Here is a 27,579-nt window from a genome sequence, read left to right on the forward strand (position 1 = left end):
TACAGGTGTGGAACGACATGAGGGTGAGTAATTAATGACATTATTTTCATTTTTGGGTGAACTAACCCTTTAAATGGCTAAATAAATCCAGCGTGACTTACAGCAGCACATTCTCACCTGATGTTGTTTGCGGCCGTATCATCACCAACTCCTTGGGAAGATTCGACTCTCAGCTGGAAAGCTTTTAAGAATCCAGAAGGACACCACTTGATATTTGTCCACTTTCCCCAGCTGAAGAAAAGATAGGGGTTTCTTGATCAAATTGATTATTATTTTCAAGAAAATACTCTATTTATGTAGAATAAACACTTAATGTAAGAATTCGGTATAATCTGAGCCCATTACTTTCCTACGTCGGACTCAATTGTGGCATAGAGCTCATGTGAGCCTTTGGATGGATAGACACAGTGAAGACGAATCCCATTGAGTGATGTATCATCATACATAACATGAGAAGGTTCTTCCACCTTAAAACAACAACATTAAAAACAATCATCCATTTAAAAGAGCTGACGCTAACCCAACCCATAGTAACGTTTATCTTTATGTTCTTTAGCATTATACAGACCCTTAAAAAAATCTTAAACAGGTGCAGTTCCCTGGAGATTAAATGACTAACAACAACTGAACAGTTTTGAACCTTTGAAGCACTAATCCACCAGTGTATTAGCAAAATAAAGTCAATGGCCCAACTTACCCTCAGACTGAACCCTGCAGCATACGTTCCACTTGGACACATGTCCTGATCCCCCCACGACCCCCAGGACATTCCGTTAGACACGGTCAACACTGATAACACTGATTTGTAACGTATGTGTGTGCTCCGCTCATATGGTCTTACTGTGGACTGAACGCTCACATGCTGCCCAATAATGGCTAGCAGTAAAAACATGGAAAGGAGGCGACGCATTGCTACAGCACTGACCTGACCGATAAAAAAAAAAAATACTGATTGTTAGATTAATTTTCAGGTAGACAATATGCAGCCTCAAAGCTATCAATCATCAGTTGATCAAGCAGACACAGAGACGGTGTACCATAACATTCTCAAGTTAAGGAAGAAGCCTCATATTTATACACAAGATTTAGCAAAATCATCCACGATGTCCAGGCCGTCCAATCGTAGTACTCAAAGATCAACCCATACCATATATGGCATATTAAGAAATATAATAACAAGTAAGAGAGGGCAGATGTTCGAATGCATTCGTGTCTTGAGTTCCTGTTTGCGAGAGTGTATAAAGCCTAGTTCTGGTTTTGTCTAGGTGTGTCCATGATGTGCAGATAACATAACGAAAAGAAGTTACACAAGGACAGTCTTACACAAGAATAGTCAAGAAACAAGAAAATATTAACAATTAAAGCCACTTTAAATTGAATTCTGTTAATGGTTTCTAAATCTAAAACTCAGACCCCGATTGGGTCTAGACGAGTTCAGTGATTCTTTTTTCTGATCATTTGATTGAGCCGATCAAAACATAACTTCAGACTACATTTGATCAGTTTATCAGTATTGTGATGTCCTTGGTTCTACCCAACGAGCTGCCAGGAGCACTCGAGAGCACATCAATGACCTGTACGTGAACACACAAACAAATGATCAATAAAAATACTTTTAACCGTCAGTGTCCTTGAAAACTGTTTTTTCTTGGTAAAGATGCCCAACTAAATGATTTGTAACCCCATCATCTCGCAAGACGATGAGAACTCAAGAGAGCTTAACCACCACAGTGTGTTTTTTCAAATGTACCAAAGTTTATTAGAAAACATTCAAAAGTGCGTGTTCGTCTATATCGGAAATGTTCAGAAGACAAAACAAGCAAAAAAGACAATTGTAACCACTAAAAACAATCATATCCAATTGGCAATTGCTCTACACTCAATCACAAATAAAACTATTTAATTCACATTTATTTGTATAACGTTTTTCACTGAATAGATATCGTTTCAATGCATTCTTCTTACAGAGAACGTAATTTGCAATTTACAGTGGGAATCTGTTATTGGAGGTGACTGTTCAATGTATGTGGTTTCAGAAATGTACATATATAATCATGCAGTTAGCTAACAATATAATAATTTAGGCAATTTAATTTACAATCACTGTTAAGCAGATTAATGATTACATGTTAACAATAATTAGGATATAGAAATTTGGGAATGTGCATGTTGATCCAGATGTTGCTTCATCTGAAGTCCTCACAGGAGTCTCTTCACATGTGTTGGTCATCTGAAGTGTTCATAAGAGGCTGGATCAAAACTGAAGCTGATGTCCTCTCTAGTCACCTCAGGACGGGCGTCCCGAGATAAAACAGAAAAGCAAATGGAGAATAATTAGCGTAGCTGCTGTTCATAACATTAAACAAAGATAATCATGGGCAATTGATCTGATATGAGATGCATTATGTGAACGCTTGGCTAAAGAGATGCGTCTTTAATCTAGATTTAAAGACAAACAGAATTTCACTCCAAACTCCAAAGCAAAAGTAATCACCAAATCAAACCACTACAAACATACGAGGAAGAAACTGTTCTTATGCCTAGCCGTTCTGGTGTTCAGTGCTCTGTCGAGATGTTGTAAGATATAATGCAGTCTCATTTTGACTGAATCATCCACTGACCTCGATAAACAAACTTCAGGGAGTCGTCCAGTGAGGGTCCAGTGATGTCCTTCAGGCAGGCCAGCACCAGTCTTTCAAATGACTTCATGACCACAGATGTTAAGGCAACAGGCCTGTAGTCATCCAGTCCTGTGATTTTGTGTTTCTTTGGAATTGGGATGATGGTGGAGCATTTGAAGCAGGAAGGAATGTTGCACAGCTCCAGTGATCTGTTGATGATTTGTGGCACAGGATTTCAGACAGGCTGGTGTAACGCCATCTGGGCCTGGTGCTTTTCTTGTGTTCTGTTTCTGGAAGACCCGGCACACATCCTTTTCACAGACCTGAAGTGCTGGAGGTGTTGATGGGTGTACAGTATGGAGAGAGAGAGACAGGGTTTTTTCAAACCTGCAATAAACACCACTCCAATGTTGGAGTATTGTTATGACCGTGCACGTGTGCATGCGTCAAATGCATCTTTCCATGCTCAAAGGAATGCTAATGTCATTTATAGTCAACATAAAACTTCTGTCATGTGAAGAAAAAAAAGAAAGGACTTGATTTTACACTTTGGGAATTGATTGGATCATGAAAAATCTTGTTTCCCTTTCGAAAGGGAACTTCAACTCTGCGTTTATCGCATATGGGGAACCGTCACTCGTGACAGGTGTCCGAATGCCAAAGAATCACACCACTCCAATCCTATTTTCCGGCGACAGCCTATGACGTCATCATAGCACGAACCTGGAAGTATAAAGGGAGCGCCTGAGGAAGCAGTCGACATCTTCTCGTCTTTCGGGACTGTTCTGTCTTTGCCATTGTTTTCAACACCGGTAAGAAATTATTCCATATATGCCTTGCAAACATTCAGGAGAATGTGTTCATCCGTGTCCCAGGGTTTTGACACTTGATTTACATGTTTTTGGCGTTTGTCTGTCTGGAGAGGAGCACACATAGACGGTGATTGAGGGTGCCGTCTGTGTGTTTGTCTATTGTTCACTGTGAGCGTCTCTCCTATCGGGACGCTTCGTTCTTGTTTGACACTCTTCTCGAGGGAGGAGGTGTCTGCATCTGTGCCTGGTGATTCTAGCCCCGTGTGTGCTGAGGCAATACGCCGACTGCAATCATAGGGCTCGCAGGTGAGCTTGTTGGGAAGTTTGAGAGAATTGTATTCTCTCTCGGCTTACCCGGGGCTGACGAGGATGAGTGGCTGAATGACGGTGATGTCCGTGTTTGACATCATCGCGTACGATAGCGAGCGCTCCTCTGGCTGCTGGGTATGTGGAGCTGTTGTGTTTTTGGGACGCGCTTTTCGGCAGGCTGCAGCTGCCGTGAGAGCTCATTTAGAAAGGGGGCCGCGCGCAGATGGCTCGACAAACGGTTCCTTTCTATCCATGAATATTGCGGCTCCCATAGATATTCATTCTTTCCTGATCTCCACGTTTGAGATCAGGAGGGCATGGAAAACCCCCTAGCTGTTCAGATTTGGATCTGAGCCAGACAAACGGGAGGAGGTGCTATGGCTGAGGTTAACAGCTATGGTTATAGGCTGTTATTAGCCTTCCTGGTGCTGTTTTTCCCAGGTGGTAGGCACTTATCTTTGAGAAGATAAATTATGCAGTGCTGCTAGGCCCCACTTTTTAGAAGTTTTGTCATGCTTATAATGTCTTCATATGAACCCCTTGAATTATATTCAAGTTTGAGTATACAGTGCTAAATGTTTTTAGCTTTCGGTCTTAAGGGTTCAATACAGATCTCAGATCTGTTTTGTGAAAACATTTATCCTGTTTGGATGGCATGTATTACAAAGCATTTGCGCTTGCTTTGGGTTCTAAGCTTTAGCCCTACATACTTTCATATATGTCAGCTTACTCTAGTGCTGCCACAGGTTAGTGCCTGTTTCTGTGATAGCAGGCTGTGGTTAGCCTCTATCTATGAGCGTGGTGTTATTTTGTACTCCCCGGTTAGGGTTTGTGTTTCACTGAGTGCATCACCTGTTGGATTGCACACTCAGGTTGAGTGTAGAGATTCTTATTCTTGTTAGAATAGTATGATCTCTGTTAGCTCCCAGTCGATCATGACCACAGCAGCTGTTTACATATGCTGTTAGATTGTTGGCTCTTTATGGGTAGCCTCTTTCTTGTACAGCTTGTTTCTCGGGTGCTGTTTGTTTACGATCACGAGTTTGCTCACGTATCTTAGCACTGCCTCAGGCTTATGCTCATGTTTGTTTGAGGTGGTAGGCCTTGTGGGCCTCCCTTAGACCACGAGAGCATGTTTATGTGTACTATGTATATTGCCTGTTGGAATGTGTAGGGTTAGCTCTGGTTGTGTAGCTAGTTACCCACGATTAGCTTGTTGGGTCTAGAGCTGGTCCCCTTTGAGCTTGGACCCTATATATGACCACTGGCTGGCACCTCATGGTGCTAAAAGTAGTAGGCCCTGCCAGGCCTCCTTTTCAGTTTTCTATGTTGGCCCAGCTGGGTTGGTTATATTTAGAATCATTTCCAAGGTTGAGTCTTGTTTGCTGACTCACACCGCCATCGGCCACGCCCACCTCTGTAAGAGTAGGCCCTAGGTCAGGCCTCTCATAGAGTTTCGTGGCACAGTGTGTTCTCCTCTTATCCAAGGGTTTTATCAAGTACTTGGCCTACTGGCTGGTTTAACCCTCTGGAGTCTGAGGCTGATTTGGGGCCTGGAGAAGTTTTGACATGCCCTGACATTTGTGCTTTTTTCAGTTGTTCATAAACATATTAATGACACAAGTGTCATTACACTGTATTCAGCACAAACTAGGCTACCATAATATGTGAGGAACATGTGTGTACATGTTTGTGTTTTTGAAGGAATAACATTTATGCGTGGTTACTGAAAAAACAAAAAACTTAAGTCACTGATATAAGGCCAATAAAAGTATATTAAATCTGTGTTCACAAGACTTTTGGGTATTGAAGGTTGTAGACTAGAGTTTTTGCTTCAAAATTATGTAAAAATTATGCTGACTACTCTTTCATTTATAACAATATACTGATTTAGTTTTTGTAAGACACTTTTTGCCAAGAAACACGGTATGCGAGGAGGCGTGAATCTCCATGAATAATGGCTCATTCTCACCTGTGAAGACAAAAGAATTGAATAGTAATGACCTGAAAAGACTTGCATATTAATGAGGCATTTCAGTCAGGTAGGCTGTGAAAAAAAACTTCTGTGATGTCTCAAGCTCATCATGGTATATGAAACATACAGAAAAATTTTATTACAATATAAAATAATGGTTTTATATTATACTTTAAAATATAATGTATTTCTGTGATGCAAAGAGTCTGAATATAGGCTTTTAGTTTAAAAGCATGCACATTTGGAGAAATATAGGATTCTCATATGTTTATGTCAATTTTCTATACAGAGGAGTTATTTTTTATTTAATATTCATTGTTATCTCTATGAGCGCTGGTGTTTGCAATTCATACTGCAGCCGGAGGGCGCTCTGTGCATTTTAGTCCACAAATTCACCTAAGAAGAAGACGATATTCCATGAATGGTGTTTACCAATTCATACTACAGCCGGAGGGCGCTAAAGAAACAAAAACTCACTTAAAACTTATCAATAGAAGAAAACAAACAGGAATTTACTGAATGTCTTCCAGAGATCGCTAACCATGGCTTTTTCATCCAGATAAACAATTTTCAAGGCAATAAATACACGATTGAGATGATGAATGCATGTGTTGTCTCTGAATTTGCCTGTGAATAGCGCTGGCTCCGTGGGTGTGGCCGCATTAGTGGGTAATGAGCTGAATCACGGACTTCTGACATGGCTCTCTTTTCATACAGATTACATAAACACAGAATGTTTGTTTTCGATTTGACTTGCACGATTTAAAACCTGACATTTCAACGTTTTGTTAGACATAAGTATGAATTTTTTGTGATTAGTATTCACTAAGTTACACTTCATTTTCTGAGAACTATCAGATTGGACTTCGTTCAGAGGGAGATGAGAGATCACGCATCATGTTAGTTTTCTTTATTTTACAAAAAGCACAACATTTTGTTTTTACTCTGAGTGTATACAAATAAAAAGAGATATTCTATAGTTTCAATTGATGTATTACTTATGTTTCTATGACAAAAAATGACGGAGTATTTTAAGTCTGTTTTGCTGCAATGTGAAAAAAAACCTGCAAAACGCGCCGGCGCGTTTTTAGACCTCAGAGTGTTAAGTCATGAAGCTACCACTGGCTAATGCCATGTGTTCATGAAGTTGAAGGCCCCACCAGGGCCTCCTTTCAGTTTGCATGTTGGCACAGTTTTTGTGTTGGTTTCTATCTGACTTATCACAATGGATGGGTTGTGCTTGCCACTAGCTGACACCACGTGTTTACGAGTTGTAGGCCTTTTCAGGCCTCCTATGTATCATGCTGGAGCTTGGCTTTGTACTCCTCTCACTTAGAGAGTAAAAGGTGCTTTTACTGAGTACATTTTCTGAGTGGCTTGCCTCTCAGACTTCTTGTGTTAAAACCACCTGTTTGTTCGGTTTTATGCATTTACTTCCTTGAGCTTGGTCTCCTTTAGCTCTAGTTGAGTTAATTAGTTACCTAGTTTTTTACTCTGTTCTATTTTGCTCCTAGAACTTTAGTGGCCACTAGCTGACGCCGTGTGTGACAGGTAGGCCTTCGGGGCCTCCTTTGGGAACATGCTGGCATGTACATTTTGTGTTTCTCTGACATTCTTACTGAGGACAGTAAAAGGGATTTATGTCGCTGGCTGGCCAGGGCTCCGGTTGACTTATTAACCTTCTTTGTAGTCGGTTTGCTTGCCTGGAGCTTGATAACACTGCCACGAGCTGATGCCATGTGTCTGCTGAGGTTATAGGCCCATGGGGGGTTTATAGCGCTTAGCTGAATTCTGCTCTCCAGGATGCCCATCTCTGCGCGTGCATTTGAGTCGCTTACTGCTCTTTCGCAGTCGCTCTTATCTGCTCTCTTCTTTTAAGTATGCGCTTTGGAGATTCTGTGTATCAGACAGGGCTGTCCCAGACTATGTTTAGCTTTCGCTAGATTAGTACGGCCTCCTTGGTGGCGCTGAGGGTGACTTTGTTCCCCTCTAGTGACTGGCCAGGGTTCCTTACGGTTTCCTGGCCACATTCCCTTTAAGAGACCACTTTCCATGGAATGCTGGTCCTAGATGCTTTGAGCAGCCTTGGAAGGCTTTCTGCGGGAGGCCTCTTTTAGGCTCAGCTTGGGCTGTTGGCCATAGGGAATGCTGTCACTGACAGCCTTGTGTGACCCGAGGGGGAGTTGCTCCCGGCATTTCTCTGGAAATGCCGGACGTTTGTCTAGTCATTTTGCATGCACTCTAGCATGGTGGCATGGGTATATCGTTCCCCATATGTGGTAAATGCAGAGTTGAAGTTTCCTTTCGAAAGGGAATGTCTCAGGTTACGCATGTAACCATGGTTCACTGAGAACAGGGAACGAGACTCTGCGTTGCCCTGCCATGCTTCAGGCTGCCTGCTGAACAGTCCCTCAAAGACGAGTAGGTGTTGACTGTTTCCTCAGGCGCTCCCTTTATACTTCCAGGTTCGCGCTATGATGACGTCATAGGCTGTCGTCGGCCAATAGGATTGGAGTGGTGTGATTCTTTGGCATTCGGACACCTGTCAAGAGTGATGAGTGACGGTCCCCCATATGCGGTAAATGCAGATTCTCGTTCCCTGTTTTTAGGGAATCATGGTTACATACGTAACCTGAGATGTTTCCCTCTGAATTAAGTTTATATTTTCTAACTTCATAGGCAGATACTTTTTCTTGCTTCTCCAGTAAATGTATTTTGACTTAATAATGTTTGGATATTTGTACTGGAAATCAACAAAAATGCAGGGTTAGAAAATCAAAACCTCTTCCACGAGTCAATATTCAACTTACCTTTAGACTCGATTACGGATTTACATAGTCGAATCCCATTCGAATCAGATTGCCTATATTCGACTGATAGTTGAATCATATATGTAATGATTGTTCATATATGTGATATATCATATATGGGGTGGGGGGGGGGGGGGGTGCACACAGACTTTGAAAGTTTCACGCACTGAATTGTACACGAGATGGAGCGGGACACAGAAAATGAAGTAAGGCCTTTTATTTCCTTTCACACACAGCACAGAGAAACATCTTTCTAATAAACCGATCAAACTGCCTGTCAAGTGATAGACGTAACTGACAATGATTTTATCTTTTTTAAACAAATGAAAGGCAATGTGGATATATATATAAACTGCAGAAAGGCCACACTACAGATAGATATACCTTTCATATGTCGGCAAATCAAATTACATAGGCTCAATTCTAAATTGTCTGTGCGAGCAAGCTTTAACTAATCTACAGGGCAACACTGATGCACCAAAAAACTAAAATTTAAATGAATTACAATTTTTTTAAATTAAATTATTTAATCAAACATTATTTTACAGATGATTTAGAACAAAATATAGGCTATCATTCTAATAAATAAAAATAGTCTAATTAAAAAAAAATTAAATATGATCAAGTCAAACTGCAAATACCTGAAGTGCAGGGGAACATATATTCAAAACACAAGCCACAAATAGTTAAATTAGATAACCCAGAGTGATCAATAAATAAATTAAAATTAAAGAAATGATTGAAATAATGAAAGTATAGCCAGAATTGTCAACTTTGTCTTTTTAACTGCAGAGACAATAAACACTTAACTTTTTGAAAGTTTGAGATCACTTGTAGCTACCCTACCTGGGGTGCGTTTCCCGAACAACGATGTAACTCACTGCTGAACTACCATAGTACGATGCATCATTGAACAAAACAACTAGCTAGTCACAACTGTTTCCCAAAACTGTATTGTCGCAAACCTGTCACTTAACTACATTGGTGAATGATGTCACACAGGTGGTAAAGTAATAACTTCTTTAAATTAATCTGTTTGAGATCGAACACACATATCATAAAAACAGGAAACTCTGCTTCTAACGACAGCTCGAGAGCTGTTGCTCCAACCACATAAATTTGCGATGCTGTTTGCGAATGTTCGTATTGTGGCAGGTCTAGTAGATTCTGCTTTCAGGTGATTGGTTGGTCTGCTCATTGGCTCCCCTATCAGCAGGCAGCGGAAGTGTATATAAACTGGCTGGTTAGATGAAATGGCGTCACGAGTCACCGCCCCTTTCTTCCGATCCTGTTAGTATCCAGGTATGTTGTGTGATGTTGACTGTGTTGTTAGTGGTAAATTGTATTTGTTGGCTCTAATGTTGGCTGATTTTCAGAACGGCACGGTGGTAATCCTGTCTCTGGCATTAGGTTGACGTTGCCCCTCTGCAGGTATGTGGAAGTTGTTTGTGTTGTGCATTTAAGAATTCACTTGTATTGTAGCAGCATCTTTTGTTTGTGTATAGTCTGAGGCAGTCCCGGCGCCATGGGCGGGCACTGGGGGGCCTGGCCCACCCTGTGAGTCACTAGTGCCTGCCCTGGACGAGTCGACAACTCCACGTCCCACCAACCACCAGTCCTTGCTTTTTTTATCAATAGCCCAGCTAACAAAAAAAGGTCCCCAGAACGTCCCCTGAATGGCCTCTGCGAACGTCCCCCGAACGTCCATGTGTAGGATCCTCTGGCTGTCCCGGGGACGACCGCAAAGACGTCCTCCGGACGTTCACGGGGACGTTCACAGGACGTTCAGCGGCCATTCGGGACGTTTAGGGGACTTTCGATTAAGTCCTTGATAGATTTTATGTTGGTCTCAGCATTGAAAGTATGTGGATAGAGGCTCCTTTTTCCTCTGTCAAAGCTATCCTATGTTAACATATGGTTTTCTATTTACCAGAACCATTTCCATATAAGGCTGTACTAGGAGTGAATGTGAGACAGGGAATGGTCTCTGCTTTCTGTATTACCAGAATAGGAGAAGGTCCTTGGGATTTTAAGGGACCTCATGGGTACCTGACCAATAGATGACCATATTTAGACTTGTTTTTCTATATGTATCACATTCCTATACCATGATCTATATGATGTATTCTCTTTCTCATTGGCTGAAACTATACTACACCCCTTGTACTCTTTCTATATATTCTCTCTTTTCTTATCAATAAAATGAGACTATATTCTCCCTCAGCGCTGAGTGATTGCTCATTCAATTGCCAAATAAGAGGTCTGGGATGAGGCACGAATTAGGAGCAAAAACCTAACAATTTGAGGGCTCGTCGGGATTTCTCCAGACAGGTAAGAAATAAAATGCTTAAATGCATCTTACTGTCTGTTGAGAAATTGATCCTTGTATTTTTGTGCCGCACTTTTTTCATATTTGTTAAAAGTGGATATCCTCGTATTTTGATAAATGCGGGAAGAGTGAAAGAGGATTGATCACCCTTTCATTTTTTGGTGTTATCCTCACGGATTTTATGCGTGGGAAGGGAATAGATGAGTTTGAGTTGAAGATTTTCTCTCTCTCTTAGTCCATTTCATGATGATATCCTCAGGTCCTTGTTGGCAGTTGAATGAATAATACTGAATTTAAAATGTTTCTTTTTGCCAAAAATACTAAAAGGTTAATATAAAGCTGCAGACTTTAATTTGTATTTTGTTTGGCCATTTTCTGAAATTGTAAGGCTTTTCTTTAAGCAAAGGAGAGATCTTTGTTGGCTGTTTTAAATGGGTGAAACGATTAGTCGACCGTTGATGGGGGAAACCCCGAGGGATTTCATGAATCGCAATAATAAAGCGTTTTTTTACAGAACCCTATCTCTCTAATCTCGCGGGATGGTCAGAAGGGAAAAATACAATTAGATCCGTTTCCCCGCGATGGTTCTTTTAAAGATGAAGATATGCGTGCTGCAAAAGATATGATCTTTGGTTCTTGGGGTGACCCAGGATGGCCAATTGATTATATGAAAAGATGCGTATAAAGTTTGGATGAAGATGAAAACTTATTGGGATAAGGGTCCAGAGTTGAAAAAACAAGACAGCTCTCTCTCTCAGTCTCAGCTGAAACCTGATGCGTCTCTTCCCCCATATGAATGTGTTGTTTCTGCTGAAATTCCAAAGCCCTTGACCAATCGATTGTATCCGCAGTTTTTCCGTTTGTACAGCTTCCAGATGGTTACAAAATTACTCCTCTGAGTGTTACGGAGGCAGTGGCTATTTGCAAAGATCTGCCTGATCCGGCTAAGTCACCACATAAATTTGTGGCAGTGCTGCAACGGTTAACTGCCTACAGTCAATTGACGGGACGAGATTATCGTTTTATTTTGACTAAAACACTGCATGCGGAAATCACAGAGGAGGAAATGATTGAAGAAGTTTATTAATTAAACCCCATCTGCGATACACCGCCTGTTCGTCATGTTGTATCTCAGAAAGCTGGAGATTCGAAGCCCCTTGATTTGTCTAAACCTTCACGAGTGCTTCTAATTACTGATTCGGAGGATGAAGAAGAGGAATATGATTGGATTTGGGCCAGCTCAGGTAAACTTAAAGATTTTTTCATGCAATTGACTGCTTTTTTGTTAAAAGTGTCGTCTGCTAAACAAGACATCTCGCATGCAGCCAATACCAAACAGAGAACTGGTGAAAGCCCTGTTGCATTCTTTAACAGATTTAAACATGCATGGGTTGAGGAATCTGCGATTCCTATTGAACAAAATTGTCCATTGTTCTTAAATACGTTCCTAAATAATATGAACAAAGACACTGCGCAGTTAATTCGTATAACAACTCCGAATATTACTACCATTTCTGTTGATGAATTGGGACGACGCTTGCGTGAGCTTTCCTCTGCTGGAGCTTTTGATGTCTCTAGGGGCAAAACTCCTGCAATGCTTCAAGTGAATGCTGCTGTGAATCCTCGTCCACAACAATTTGGAAATGTGAGACGCTGTTTTTATTGTGGCAAGCCAGGACATCTGGAACGTGACTGTAGGAAAAAGGCTTGGGATTTGAGGCAGAGGTCAGAAAAGCAGAAGAAGAAGGCTCTGGTGGTGGCTTGAAGCAAAAGCCCCCACTTGCGCTCCCTTCTGCAAAGACTGACAGACAAAATTCAGTGTATCCCATTTCCTGGCAACAATGACTGAGTTCGACTGAGCCCTCTTCTGATAATTTTTCATTGATTTCTTTGAGTTATCCGAATGTGTCAACTGTTTTGCCATTTATTGAATTAAATGTTGACCATAAACCCTATGTTTTTCTCATAGATACGGGGGCGTCGATGTCATCGTTATCCTCTCTTGTCTATGAGGGCTCGATTACAGGAAAACATGTAAACTCTGTGGGAATCAACGGTGTACCTGTGAGATGTGAAATGACACCAACATTTCCGGTTACTTCTAATGATATCTCATCATTGTTTAAAATGCATGCTTTTGCGATAATACCGAGTTCACCATTTTCTCTTCTGGGACGCGATCTCTTACATAAATTAGGTATTCAACTTAATTTTAATGCTGACTCTCTACAACTTATTTTTCCTGCAGCCTTTTCTCTCACTGTTGATACAGGAAATGCTCTCCTTGAGGATGATTCTGCAACTGAGCTCAAACAGGAAATTGAGGGCGTGAACCCCAAGTTGTGGGCAGCCCATAAGGATGACGCAGGATTCATTGATGTCCAGCCCTATGTTGCTAAGCTAATAACAGACAAGCCTGTGTATCAGAAACAGTACCCCCTCTCAAAAGAAAAGGTGGAGGGTATTCTTCCTGTTATTGATAAATTACTGGCTCAAGGCATCCTGGTGCACACTCATTCACCTTATAATACACCAATTAATCCAATTAAGAAAGCAAATGGTTCTTGGCGTTTAACTCAAGATTTGAGAAAAGTTAATGAGTTAGTAACACCATTGTCTCCTATTGTACCTGATGTGCAAACTATAATTAATTCTATTCCTTCTGAACATTCATTTTTTACAGCATTCCTGTTGATCGCCAAACACAGCCATTGTTTGCTTTTACCTTGGAAAATTCACAATTAACGTGGACAAGACTCCACAAGGGTTCAGGGATTCTCCGGCTGTTTTCTCTGCTGTAGTGCACGCAACTCTGAAAAATGCCAAACTTCCTCCAAACACCTGTCTGCTTCAATATGCAGATGACATCCTCATCACTGGTGCAACTGAGGACATGTGTGCTGCTGCCTCTAAAATTGTCTGCAATATTTTTGGCAGAAGCTGGTTTCAAGGCATCAAGAGAGAAACTACAGTGGGTACAGAGGAGGGTCGAGTACCTTGGACATGAACTGTCACAGGGCAAAGTGCAATTGACTACGTTTACATGGACAGCAGTAATCTAATTACTGACCTTATTCTGATTAAGACAATATTATGATTAAGGTGTTTATATGAGTTGCCTTTAAAATATTCCTTTCATGTTCCCGTTTTACATGTTATATAACATAGATCGATTAAGGGCAAACGTCATTACGTCCCCACGGCACGCCGTCCGACGTTCTCTACAGAATTTCACGTATCACCACACAGTTTGTGCTATATACAGTTTTGGGTGTTTCATTTTGAATCTTACAAAAGCTTCAAGTGCAGTTAATTATTTGACATGCAATATACGTGCAAATAGATACGGAGCCCTGCACATGACATGCAAGAAAAAATAAATAAATTGTGCGCACGATTTACTAATTAAATTCCCTCGATTTATAAATGATATGCGCATGATTTATAAATTGAGGAACAAATTAGTAAACCGTTCGCACGATTTAGCCTAGGCTACTATTTATTTTCCCTCTCATGTGAGGGGCTCTGTAAATACAACGGTGGATACAAATTCTCCAGCAACAGGCCTCCTGTACTTTAATTCGGCAACTTTCATTCATGCCACCATGACAAACTCAGAGGTTCTGGATGAGAGATGAGGTGAGAGGAATTTGATTTGTGGCTTCTTGCTTGAAGCTTGCTCTCGTTTGCCGTCAAAACGGTATGTGTCCTGTAGCAAAGTGCGGCGAAAACTGCCACATGACGTTAATAGTGTGATTAAGGTGTGTACATGTCTACAATGCACTCCAATAATGCGACTAAAATAGGAATACTCCACCTGTCTTAATTCGATTTGTGTTTACTTAGAGTATGACTTTAGTCGGATTAAGGTAATAAAACATTGCTGTTTACATGGTCCTTTCTTAATCAGAGTATTGTCTTAATCGTGTTAATATCGGATTACTGCTGTCCATGTAAACGTAGTCACTGTCTGCTGACAGAGTGAAAGCTATTGCTACTTTCAAGCACCCATCGACACGGAAGCAGATGCAAAGCTTCCTGGGACTGGTTAATTATTGCCGAATATGGGTGCCCAACTGTTCCATGTATGATAAAATCCTACGAACTGCTACTCTGGGGGACACAGAGGACATTACATGGACAGCTGAGATGGATCAAGCATTCAGACATTTGAAATCCTCCCTCATGAAACCTCCTGCACTCGGCCTCCCAAATTACTCTCAAGACTTTCACTTATACGTGCATGAAGTGGGGGTACAGCCGCCGCAATCCTGGCCCAGGAACATGGGGTACTTTTCGTCCCATAGCTTATTTGTCTAAAACTCTTGATTCAGTAGCCAGGGGACTTCCTGCTTGTTTGCGTGCAGTGGCTGCCACGGCGATCATGGTTCAAGATGCTGAAAAAATTGTGTTATCACATAAATTGATAGTGCATACCTCTCATCAGGTAGGAGTCATTATGAGTAATATTTCTACTCAACATATGACTGCTCAACGCCGCTCTGGCTATGAGGCTATATTATTAGCTACTGCTAATTTGATTTTGAAGCCAACTTCTGTTATTCATGGCCCTACTGTACATTTGCACAGGTTGCTGACGCAAGGTGAATTTGAGAGTGATGACCACGAGTGCCTGGACAGAATCCAGATTTCGACTGCCTGCAGGCCAGATGTTTCTGCATCTGTCCTGGAGGAGGGGAAGAATTGGTATATTGATGGATCCTGTTTCAAGCCAAATGATAATGTATACTTGTGTGGGTATGCTATTGTTGAATTACCTGATCGTGTAATTGAGGCATGCTCTTTGCCATACAAGTCAGCGCAAGTTGCAGAATTAATTGCTTTAACGAGAGCTTGTCAATTGGCAAAAGATCAGTGTGTTAATATATACACTGACTCTAAATATGTGTATAGCATAGTACATGATTTTGCTAAATTGTGGGAAGAAAGAAATTTTAAAACCTCAGATGGAAAGCCAATTGCTCACCATAGTATTGTAGCGGAGCTCATTAATGCAGCACAACAACCATCAAAACTCGCTGTTATTAAAGTAGCAGGACATACGTCAGGAGAAACAGATGAAGCCAAAGGAAATAGATTTGTAGATGAAGTAGCGAAATGGGCTGCTAAAGAAGTAATGTTAAGTCCACATGTAAGCGAAAGGGGCACAGATGTGCCTATGATGAATTCATTATTGACTAATGATTTGGACATTAAAATATTACAAGCTAACCCTACGCAAGCTGATTTGACTTACTGGTCAGACAATGAAGTAAAACCAGATCAAGTTGGAATCTTGAGAGACAAACAGGGTAGACTTGCATTACCTGCATCTGCGATTGTTATGCTATGTAGACATTATCATGGTGTATCACATGTGTCAAAAAAGAAAGTGATACAAATGTTGAATCGATCTTATTGCATAGCAAATATTCAAAGAAATACTCTGTTGATATTGGATGCTTGTCTGGTGTGTGCTCAAACTAACAAGCACAAGGCAACTAAACATGACGCTTTACCACATCCTGAGCTACCATTCCAACACTTGCAAATTGATTTTACGCATATGCCTCCTTGCGGAAATAATAAATATTTGCTTGTGATTGTTGACAGATTTTCTAAATGGCCTGAAGCTTTTCCGTGTGGAAAAGAAAATGCACAGACGGTAGTTAAAGTTCTGGCTAAGGACATTATACCGCGTTTTGGTATACCAATGGTTATCGATAGTGATAATGGAACACCGTTCACTTCCAAAGTCACGCAGTTGTTAGCCAAGGAGCTTAATATTACCTGGAGATTACATATACCATTTCATGCTCCATCTAGTGGACAAGTTGAGAACATGAATAGGGTTATCAAAGATCGTCTTAATAAAGCGTGTCTTGATACAGGCAGAAATTGGGTTGATCTGCTGCCTGCCGTATTGACAGAAATTAGAATGTCACCATCAGCAACAACAAAGATGTCTCCGTTTGAAATCCTTATGGGTAGACTTTTCCCGACCCCATGGGTCAGAGGTCGCGCTGGCAATTTTTCCACAGGTGACACGGAGGTGATCATCACGGATTATGTGGATTCCCTAATTAAAACTTTGAATAGCATCAATGGTGATGTGTCTCTCTCTCTCCCTCTTCCTGCAGAAAAACCCACTCATCCTTTCTTTCCAGGACAACAGGTGCTGATAAAGTGTCTGAAGCCCACAAAACTGGGTGAGCCGAAATATCTGGGGCCCGCCACGGTGATTGCTGTGACGAGAACAGGAGTGCTGACTGACTTCCAGCCGCAGTGGATCCATGCCAGTCGACTGAAAGCAGCTCCATCCCAGGGGAACATTCTGGTCAATGAGGAGAAGGAAGCCAGTGAGCCAAGGAAAGATCCGAAGGAAGGTGAACCAAGACGTTCAATGAGGAGAAGAAGAAAGAGATTGCTAGAGATCTAAAACCAGCAATAATTATCATTGAAGCTCTCTAGCCATGATTGCTAAATTGATATTTTACCTGGTTGTGCTGACAAATGTGTTTATTCACATACAAGCTGCTGTTAGCACTGGTAATGAAACTTGGGTACATTATGAAGAAGAACCACATGCCTTCGCAGCTAACATGTGGTGGAGATTAGCCAACTACACTGCCAAATCTGAAGGAAAAACAGGTGACTGTTATGTTTGCACCAAAATGCCACATAGTGCTTCTGGACCACATGTAGAGGTTAAATCACCACGGACAGAAGAAGAATTAGAATGCCCTATTTTTGTTAGCATTACTGGAATGATGGCTCCAAATAGAAGTGCAATATGGAGTTGTGGAAAAAGTAGAATAATGATGCTTGCAACGCAAGTACATGCTAAAGTGACAACCATTGGCTCTATTCCAGACTCACTGTTATGTATGGAAAGAGAAACTGGAACAGTGAGACTGGGGGTAATTCCTAAAAGTAAATGTAATCGAACATACCATCATTGTGAGATAGAAAATATGTCTTGTTGTATGAGTTGTATTTTGCATTATCCAAAAGCTAATATGACTGAGTGTTCTAAAAGAACACCACATCCTATATCTACTATGATTGCTTATGGATGGGCTAATCCTTTTATTCAAGATGTGTGTTCTAAATATTGTGCACTTGTGCCAGGTCAAAATTGCTACAGATATGCTCCTTCTTCACAGGGAACTAGAGCTGTCCAAGATTGGTTTTGGCTGTGTGGACATAGAGTCTACACTACTCTTCCACAAAATTGGAGTGGAAGATGTGCTCTAGTAACTTTGGAAGAATATTCCATGGTTATTAGACCACACAAACCTCACGTTATGACAAAACAAAAACAGAAAAAGAAACGCTCCCTCTCTAGCCGCGGTTCAACTAGTAGTTTGAGTAGAGATAATCCAGTACCAAAGCAACATCGACTCTGGACTGGTACTGAAAGATTCTTTGAAGCAGTGTTTCCAGGAATAGGTGTCTCTAGTCTTCAAATTGAAGTTGAGGTTACAAGATATGAGTTAATTTCATTTATCAATACTACAAGAGACACGTTGGCTGGTGTTCAACAGGAACTCAGAGGGCTCCGTTTAACTGCCCTGCAAAACAGGCTAGTTTTAGATCAATTAACCGCGGCAGGAGGAGGAGTTTGTGTTATTGTTGGTACCTCTTGTTGTACTTATATCCCTGAAAATGATGCAGATGGTCATTTAATTTCAGAGGGTTTAAAAAATATGACTAGAATTGCTCAAGAATTACAAGAACGAGAAATTACTGATAATCAAAGTGGGTTCTTAGCATGGCTCACAGGATGGCAACAAATGCTTGTATCTGCTTTGATTCCTATAGGTGTGATCCTATTAATTATGGCATTTATTATCTGTTGTATTATTCCATTTATTAGAGCTTTGATTAATCGTGCTATGAATACTTTTGTATCCTCTCAATATGCTTTGATGAATAGACTGAAATGTTTGCTGAAGAATGTTATGATTTTGAAAGTAAAGAAAGTGATTATATTTGGATATGAGAAAAATAATGCTGAGACTTGGGTGTGGCAATTTTATTGCCAAAAGGGGCAATTGATAGATTTTATGTTGGTCTCAGCATTGAAAGTATGTGGATAGAGGCTCCTTTTTCCTCTGTCAAAGCTATCCTATGTTAACATATGGTTTTCTATGTACCAGAACCATTTCCATATAAGGCTGTACTAGGAGTGAATGTGAGACAGGGAATGGTCTCTGCTTTCTGTATTACCAGAATAGGAGAAGGTCCTTGGGATTTTAAGGGACCTCATGGGTACCTGACCAGTAGATGACCATATTTAGACTTGTTTTTCTATATGTATCACTGTGGCGAGGGGGGCGTGGTTCAGCGAGGTCTGCAACCGGAGGGAATAGCGGGAGACGCGTGGTAAGTGAGTGGGTTGAATACAAATCACGAACACCTGTTTCTCATTCCAGTGATTGGCGCGGAGACGGGATAAAACGCCGTGAGAAGCAGGAGTGTGTGAGAGAGAGGGGAACTGTTGACTGAGTCGAGCCGAGGTTCGTGGAGTGAAGCCCTTGTGGATGGTGTAAACCAAACTTGGAGTGAAGCCCTTGTGGATAACGTATGCCGAACCTGGAGTGAAGCCCTTTGTGGATTGTTTATTTTCGTTGTTGTGCGTTGCACAGACTTTCTGTTGAACCGTTTCTATATTCAATAAAGACTCAGTCAGCAGTTGTTCGCCGTCCCTGACCTCTTCCTTCCCCCACTACGAACTTAAGTCTACTACAATCACATTCCTATACCATGAGCTATATGATGTATTCTCTTTCTCATTGGCTGAAACTATACTACACCCCTTGTACTCTTTCTATATATTCTCTCTTTTCTTATCAATAAAATGAGACTATATTCTCCCTCAGCGCTGAGTGATTGCTCATTCAATTGCCAAATAAGAGGTCTGGGATGAGGCACGAATTAGGAGCAAAAACCTAACAGTCCTCTTATTGTTTTTTATTTTACTTCTAGGTTAACAAAAGAACACAAACACGTTGTAAGGAGAAAAATACATTTATTTATTTATAATAAATGAGCAGTTTCATAATTGTTGTGCTCTTTCCGTGTGTGTGTGTGTGTGTGTGTGTGTGTGTGTTATGCAGTTGTGCACGCGCGTCTCTCGTTGTCAGCTGTGGTAGTCCGATGGCAGTTTTTTCGATGGCTTCTAACCTAAAACGACAAAATGAACACATTCAATAATGTTTCAGGTATCGTTTGTCTATTAAGAAACATTTGTTACTGACAATTTGGATTCGTGAGACCAAGATTAGCGTACATTTGAAGATAGGCCGTAACGGTCAGCCGCGACGGACAACTTCAGCAAACGTTTGTAAATGTAATCTTGTCATATAATTTAAACTTTACAAGATAAACAGTGGTTATGGTAGCTAATGTCTGCTAAACTAAAATTTAAAATACCTTTTCGACCGACGAAAGAGAAAACTCAAGTCCTCATCTGAGAAAATCACCGGCAGGACCGTTAACTGTCGACGCAGCCACCCACATAGCAAACAGACTTGGCCCAAATGTGGCCTCATAATGGCACTGCTGGCGTGTTGCCGGCACTGGCATGCATCATGTCAGCCAACCGTGGGCCATGTGTGGCAATGATGGCACTGCATGCATGACGGCAGACAACATTTGGGCCGATTGTGGATGTGAGGTGTGTGGCCCAGATCAGTGTAGCGATTATGTGCCATACTCTGTGTACTGGACAATTGTAAGTATTTAGGCCTGCTATATTTAAGGCAAGATTTACCCCCCCCCCCCCCTCCCCCCTCTCTCCTCTCTCCTCTCTCCTCTCTCTTCTCTCTGAAACAGATGTAATGATTTTAATAATTAATAATATTAATTGACTTATATATATGAGTCATTTGAAAAAAATGTCCAGATTTAAAAATGATACAAACAAAATATGATAACAAAAAAATATATTTTCCTAACAAGATAGTTATTATATATATATATATATATATATATATATATATATATATATATATATATATATATATATATATATTTCCCCTACATAACAGTTTATTTAAAAATATATGTAAAGTTATAGTTATACAACTGGGCGGTCAACTATTATTTATTTTGGCGCGATCTCCACGGTAACAGCAACTTTTCTGGTTGGTGGATGAGGTTCACGTGATGCGTCGGTTGAAATTTCTCCCACTGAAGGGTGAAGACGTCTGTCGGACAACCGCTGTTCTAGGTAAGTGAAGTTATGTTGTGTACGACCTAACATTAGATGTTATGTTATGTTAGATGTTTTGAATCAATATTTGGCCTTTTGGAAAGAATTGAACTTAAAAAAATTTTTACAAAAAAGCCACCAAATGAGGTTAAAACTCGCAGATTATTTTGGTTATTATGATTAATGAATTCCATCACTCGTAACAGCTATCTTTAAAAATAGAATAACAACCCATTTTTGGCGCTTTTTGAAATACATGAAACTCGGATGCCACGTAGTTCTTTATTGAAGTGAATTTTGCCTATAGACAAATCCGGCGAAACACGGAAGTAAAGCAGCGCCGCCATTACTGCGTGCCTTGCTGCTAAGGAAGTAGCAGAAGTAGTGTGTTGGTCCCGTAGGCTGTAGCAGATGTTAGCTATATAGTTTTTTTAGTATGTATGCTGTCCAGTGATGCCGGGCAGAGCGTGTTGTGTGGTTGGTTGTTTTAACAACAGCACAAAACTAAAACCGTTTGTGTAATCCACGAAGCTTTGTTGCACATTGACTGCCCATGTTAACTGCCATACGGATTGCACAGTTTCTGGTTGAGCGGAGGACCAAGATGTGCGTCAAAAGTGGATAAAAAACACATAACCGAGGTGGCTCATCGCATGCCAGATGATTAATAAAATAATCTTGAATACCTGTAAGAACATGTATTTTATTGCTACAACTGGTCGTGGCTATAAGGCCATCCTTAAAAATATTTTGGTTTGCCGTAACAGCCAAAAAAATAAAAAATGGTCGGTAGGTCGTAAAAAATGTAAAAAAAAAATTTTTTATTGCATCACATTAAGTGTATTGTGATTGTCAAAACATTTTAGTAACTAAGCTGAATTTTATTAGGTTTAGTGACATGTTACAATGTTTACATGGTAGGCTACAATTTCTGGTAAGCTACACTTTTTTATTATTTTTATTCAATTATTATTATTTAATTATTATTGTGATTTGATTTAATATTGACTCATTTGGATAAATATTAGGTAGGCTATAATTTTTCTCAAGAAAAAAACAACTCACCTAACTTAATACTGCCAGCTGATAGGGCTCTCTGTATGTTTACAGCATTATTTAAAAATAACAATTTAAATATAATGCATTTTTTATTATAATAACAACTTTATTTAATGATATAAGTAAAAATATAATAAAGATGTAATACAGTACACATATCAGCCAAAACAGGTTCTGTGTGAGGGGCTGCTAGCTGACAGCGTTCGGTCATTTCTGAGAGATTTACCTCAGACGAAGGTAAGTGTGAATACATAAATCCATTTTGAAAAACATGTTTACAAGAACATAACATTGTACGTAACGTCGTTTGATGTTGTAATATTTTTTAATCTGTATTTCTAGCATGTCACATTTACAAGCACCAAAACGGTATTTATTGTTTGAATTTCGTAATAAAATTGACAGAAAATGGATGTGTGGCGTGAGAGCGTGTGAAAAGCGTCAATTGCGTGTGTCTCACATTTTATTGCATTTGTATTAGCTGTTTGAAGAGTAAAAAAAATCCGTGGGTCTTAACGCAATTACAATCGGCAAGTCGGTCGGACTAAAAGGGGAAAAAATAATTAATTGGGTCGGTCCTAAATTGACAGGGTCGGTCGGGTTATGGCAAACAAGAATATTTTTAAGGATGGCCTAATAATTATTTAAAACTTGAAGCTTGTGAACATATTAGCAACACAGCTAGTAATGACAGCGTTCGGTTTTATTGTTGTCATCAATTAATACACTTCTTAATTACATTACATTACATTTTTACATTATTACATTATGTTGTCAATAAATGACCTTTATCGGTAAGTTTTGGCCACTGCCTGACATCATCTACCCATGTTCCCTTTCACCAGACATTTTCTTTAATGAGCAGGATGCGCTTTAATTGAAATGTCATTAGAGGGCACCGGCAAGTGTCACACCGTCACACTTCGCAGGCACGCAGTAATGGCGGCAGGCAAGATGGCGGCGCCCATAGAGTTCGCGGCGGATTTGTGTATAAGGTAGCTGATTCACTGCCCCTTGAACTTGAGAACCCAGATATGAGGATTGACGCGACCGGGGTGAGATAGACCGGCCTGCGGGATGTCCGAGGCGCGGTGCTTCCTGTCCAGTGTGCGGAACAATGTAGCCCACTGTTGTTAAAAAATCACAGCAAAATCAGCAACAGTAATTGACTTTTTTAACTGAAAGTGATTCAAAGGTTGTACAATCAGATTTAATTATATCTAAATCTAATCTCTGACTTTGATAATCAGGATAGGTCTATGTCTGATATTTTTGTTTTAGCTAGTAGACATTCTTAAAACAATAAGAAAGCAATTTGTTATTTCGTAAGCATTTTTCATCAGTCATGTAGAATCAAATCTGGAATAATCACTGTGTCACATAAACAAAGACATGTTTTTGGTATTTGTAGGAGGTCATTGTTAGTTTACATTAACCTATGCAATAAGTAACTGTTTAAGACAGACCAGTACATTTTGAAATTAAATTAAAAATTGAAATTAAACTTTTTTTTGAGGTGGAAATAAGATGTTATGCTTTGAATGCGTTACATTATCAGTACTTCAACAGTGCATTGGTTACTCTGTTTACACCACAGTTTCCATATCTCAACATTTTTAAGGTTTTTGTTTGCTAAAATGGTCTTATTTGTCATAATACTGTTGTCAAACTCTGACAAGCCAGTTAGTCATTCAATAGTGCCATATTATTGGCAATCATTTCCTGTAAAAAACACCAAAGCAACCTTATTTTTCATTTGTTACCTACATTTATTTACAGTAGATGGATGAATGTTTGTATACACTGTTAAAAAACTACTGTAAATTTTACAGTAAAATACTGGCAGCAGGGTTGCCAGCCAGTTACTGTAATTTTTACAGTAGTGTTTCTGTAATTTAATTTACAGAATTTTACTGTAATCGAGAATACAGTAAAATTCTGTAAATTAAATTACAGAAACACTACTGTAAAAATTACAGTAACTGGCTGGCAACCCTGCTGCCAGTATTTTACTGTAAAATTTACAGTAATTTATATATTTTGTATACTGCATTTTTGCAAAAAAATATATTGTATACTGCATTTAACATACTTCTTTAAATAGCAAATACACGCATTCAAGTAGTTTAGTCAAGTAGAATATGTAAAATGCAGTATACAATATATTTTCCCTATTGCTCACTTAATGACTGGGAGCTGAATTTTAAATTTAATCTATTAACTGCATAAACTTTAAACAAATTTTAACTGCATAAAGTGTTGTATAATGCATAACTTAATTCACCCCCCTCCCAAAAAAATTATTCTTCTTAATCTTGAAAAACAGGTCAAAATGTAATAAATATATCTTTCAAATTTACATAAAAAAATGCCATAAAAGGTGTATTATTTTGAATTTATTTTTTATTTAGAAAATCATTTTATTTTTTTAAAGGGACAAAAGTTTGTCATGAAAATGTTTTTAAATTACTTATTGGCCATCATGGCCCTTCACACAAAGAAATACAATTATAACTATAACTTGACCAACAGGGTCATATAAAAACATTTCTTAAAACCCACATCACTTTTATCACTTCATGAACATACCAACATGGCCAAACAACAAGTCCAACAAACTTGCGATCAAAAAAGAACAATTCTGCTCCAGATGATGTTCCATCCCAGGATTCAAAGAGAGGCTAGAAATATTGAAAGGAACAAAGAGGACAATACATTAGATATATTACAAAACATAATACTTTAAGGGTGCGTTCACACTTGTAGTTTGGTTTGTTTGGTTCATTTGGTCCGGACCAAAGAAGAAAAAAAAAATTTAGTCCTGGTCCGGTTAGCGTTCAGATTGGCAATTTTATCACCGAACCAAAAGATACCGAACCTAAAGGCACAGGGATACATTCACAACGTGATTGGTCGGATTTTATGACGTATTGCCTATTTTGAGACGGAACTTACCGAACATCCAAAACAATGCTGTTTGCTGAGGTAAATGCGCTCGTTGTGTGTGCGTAGCGGGGCGTAGCCTGCATGTGATGGTATTTTGGCCAGTTGGGAACTCGTGAAGAGCTTATAAAATGTGTAAAGTAGTCAAAACAGCGGCAGGAATCCATCCGTCACACACACAAACGATCTGCTGTGTGGAGACGCGCGTCTGATGCCTGTGATGAGCAAACTCGCGTCTATGACGAGAAAAACCGACATGCGTGAGGATTCTGTCCTTTTTAGGGTCTCATCTTCCTGTTTTTGGTTCGGTTACATGTCTTTGGTCCGTGTTGCGTTCATATATCATTCGAACCGCACCAGAGTTCGTTTGGAAGCGGACCGAGACCCATCTTTTCAGCGGTCTCGATCCGCTTGTTTGATGCGCACTGGGGTTCGGATGGCAGCGTTCACATATGTTCAAATGAACCGCACTAACCGAGCAACCGCACCAGGGTTCGTTTTAATCGAACCAAACATGACAAGTGTGAACGCACCCTAAGAGACTGATAGAGGGATGATAGATACAGTCAGATACAGATATAGAATAATAAAAGTATATAATAAAAGGAAAAATAGATCTTGGTGTGTGTGTGTATTTCTTACATTTCAGAAATTCCACTGAAAATCCATCATTTTGCACAGAAGAGTGGCCACATGTAGGTTGAACGCAACCCGTTTCTTCTGAACTGTCTGCCTGTTGTTTTAGATGGCACTTTTCCGTTCGTCTTTGTTCCTCTCTCCAGATAAATACCTACAAAGTGCATAAAGGGTCAGGAATTCAGATTGGTTTTAGCTTTTGAGGCATGCAATCATGTTTATGAAATTATACCATGTGGTAGAGCAGTATTAGCCTACAACTCCAGTCCTGAATACTTACCTCCCAGAAAGTTTTAGATGTCCCACTAATCAACACCTTATTTAACTAATTTGTTTGCCAGGGTCAAATAGAGAGACATCTAAAACATTCACCCTAAAAAATAAATGTCTAATCTAGTTGAGAAACAAATAGTTTGTAGTTGTGTTAAAGGCCTCAATAGATATAAAATGTACATCTAAAAGACAAGTACAGGATGATCAGTTTGTTCATATCTGTATATAGCACATTTCATTTCAAGTTAAAAAAGATTTGTTTTCGTAATGGTACGTTAATACATTAACTATACAAGGCAAACTGAAATCAAACAGAGATGTTAAAGTGTTTGCATTACCTTAGGTTAGCAAATGTCCACAAATACATCACATTGGTTACGTTAACAGCATGAAGCAGCACCATTTTGCGTGACACATCCTCCGTGAGCGGCCTAATCGCGTCGCGAGGCTTTTTCGTTTCGGCCCGTGTTAACAGATGACTGTCTGCATGTTCAAATGTGATTTACGCCATAAAATAATCACGACCAAGTGCGCTGATGAACACGAAGTTCTCGTGAATTCCAACTGTTTCTAATTATTAATTTTCGGCCCACAGCCGCTATGCTAAAGCGCCGGGGAATGTGTGAGATCCTACCGCGACCGCGCTGAGGAAAACCCCGCGCAAGTCTGCTTCGCGCCCCGCGGACGGAGGATGCGTCAATCCGGGGTTACCAATATGAATCGCGAATGTAAATACATACATATTTACCAAGACTGAGGGGGAAATTAAATAATAAGTCACTTACCACAGTTGTAAATCACTCCTCTTGCTGCTACTCGAATCTTGACCGTTGGAGATCCCACAATGCCTCTGTATATTTGAAATTTACAGCAATATTCTGTAAATTTGATTCAAACCGCCACGCCCCTGGAATTCATTGCAATTTACAGCAATATGCTGTATTATTAAAATACAGCCATCGGCTGTAAAATATTGCTGTAATTTTTACAGCAATTCATTACAGTGTATGTATTTATTAATTTTGTATTATTATTTTGTCTTTTAGCTGCTGTGAGGAAAAAATTGTCTGACACCACCCCAGACAGCAACATAGTGTGGCCCAGTCTGGTACATGTGGTTTACACGCGGACCAGATGTGGGCCGGATCTGGCCCGACACTATGTTGCTGTCAGGGACAAGACTAATAGTCTGCTGGAATAAGGAGAGAGCACTTGTGGAGAAATGAGGGGCTGCAGAGCTGTACTTCACTTCCTGAGGACAGACAGACAGACATTTTTAAAATGTTGTTTATGATCTTTTACTGACTGCTTTCACTAAGTGTCAATGAAAAGTCTTTGATTGTATAAAAAATGTAAAAAATTTAGTCTCCTCTCCTTGATTATAGTTGAAGAATAAGTAGGCTATCTTTGGTCGTATCTGTCACTGGTGATTCATTGTGTCACTGTTGTTACTGTTTTTTGTCTGTCTCATTAAATAAAATGTGTCATATGTGACATGATAATACTTTTACATTCATTGAATTCTGCTAAACTCAAGAATTAAGATGTAAAGGATTGCATTACTTGTTTATAACTGTTTTTCAAATATTTCCA

General features: G+C 39.8%; 1 protein-coding gene and 1 long non-coding RNA gene across 4 annotated transcripts in view; both read right to left on the bottom strand.

Annotated features, from left to right (window-relative positions):
- Positions 1 to 1,184, bottom strand: part of LOC125261668 (vitelline membrane outer layer protein 1-like) — a 12,061-nt gene extending 10,877 nt beyond the window's left edge. The window contains exons 1-3 of one of the 2 annotated variants that reach the window (XM_048180224.1): positions 698 to 1,184; positions 346 to 467; positions 118 to 231 (exon numbers count right to left, since the gene is read on the bottom strand). In XM_048180224.1, coding sequence (XP_048036181.1) covers positions 118 to 231; positions 346 to 467; positions 698 to 910 — 449 coding nt within the window. In that variant the 5' untranslated portion in view covers positions 911 to 1,184. The remainder of the gene's footprint in view (positions 1 to 117; positions 232 to 345; positions 468 to 697) is intronic. The other variant, XM_048180223.1, reaches the window with a different exon arrangement.
- Positions 1,185 to 24,589: 23,405 nt separating this feature from the next.
- LOC125261667 lies at positions 24,590 to 27,008 on the bottom strand. Of its 2 annotated transcripts, none has more exons than XR_007183407.1 (3): positions 26,325 to 27,008; positions 25,720 to 25,867; positions 24,590 to 24,815 (listed from the first exon to the last, which is right to left on the bottom strand). It is a non-coding gene; the product is annotated as an uncharacterized LOC125261667 (long non-coding RNA). The 2 variants fall into 2 exon arrangements; XR_007183406.1 differs by having other exon boundaries at positions 26,772 to 27,007.
- Between the last annotated feature and the right edge of the window lie 571 nt (positions 27,009 to 27,579).

The sequence above is a fragment of the Megalobrama amblycephala genome, unplaced genomic scaffold (assembly GCF_018812025.1).
Source record: "Megalobrama amblycephala isolate DHTTF-2021 unplaced genomic scaffold, ASM1881202v1 scaffold456, whole genome shotgun sequence".
Taxonomy (NCBI): Eukaryota; Metazoa; Chordata; class Actinopteri; order Cypriniformes; family Xenocyprididae; genus Megalobrama; species Megalobrama amblycephala.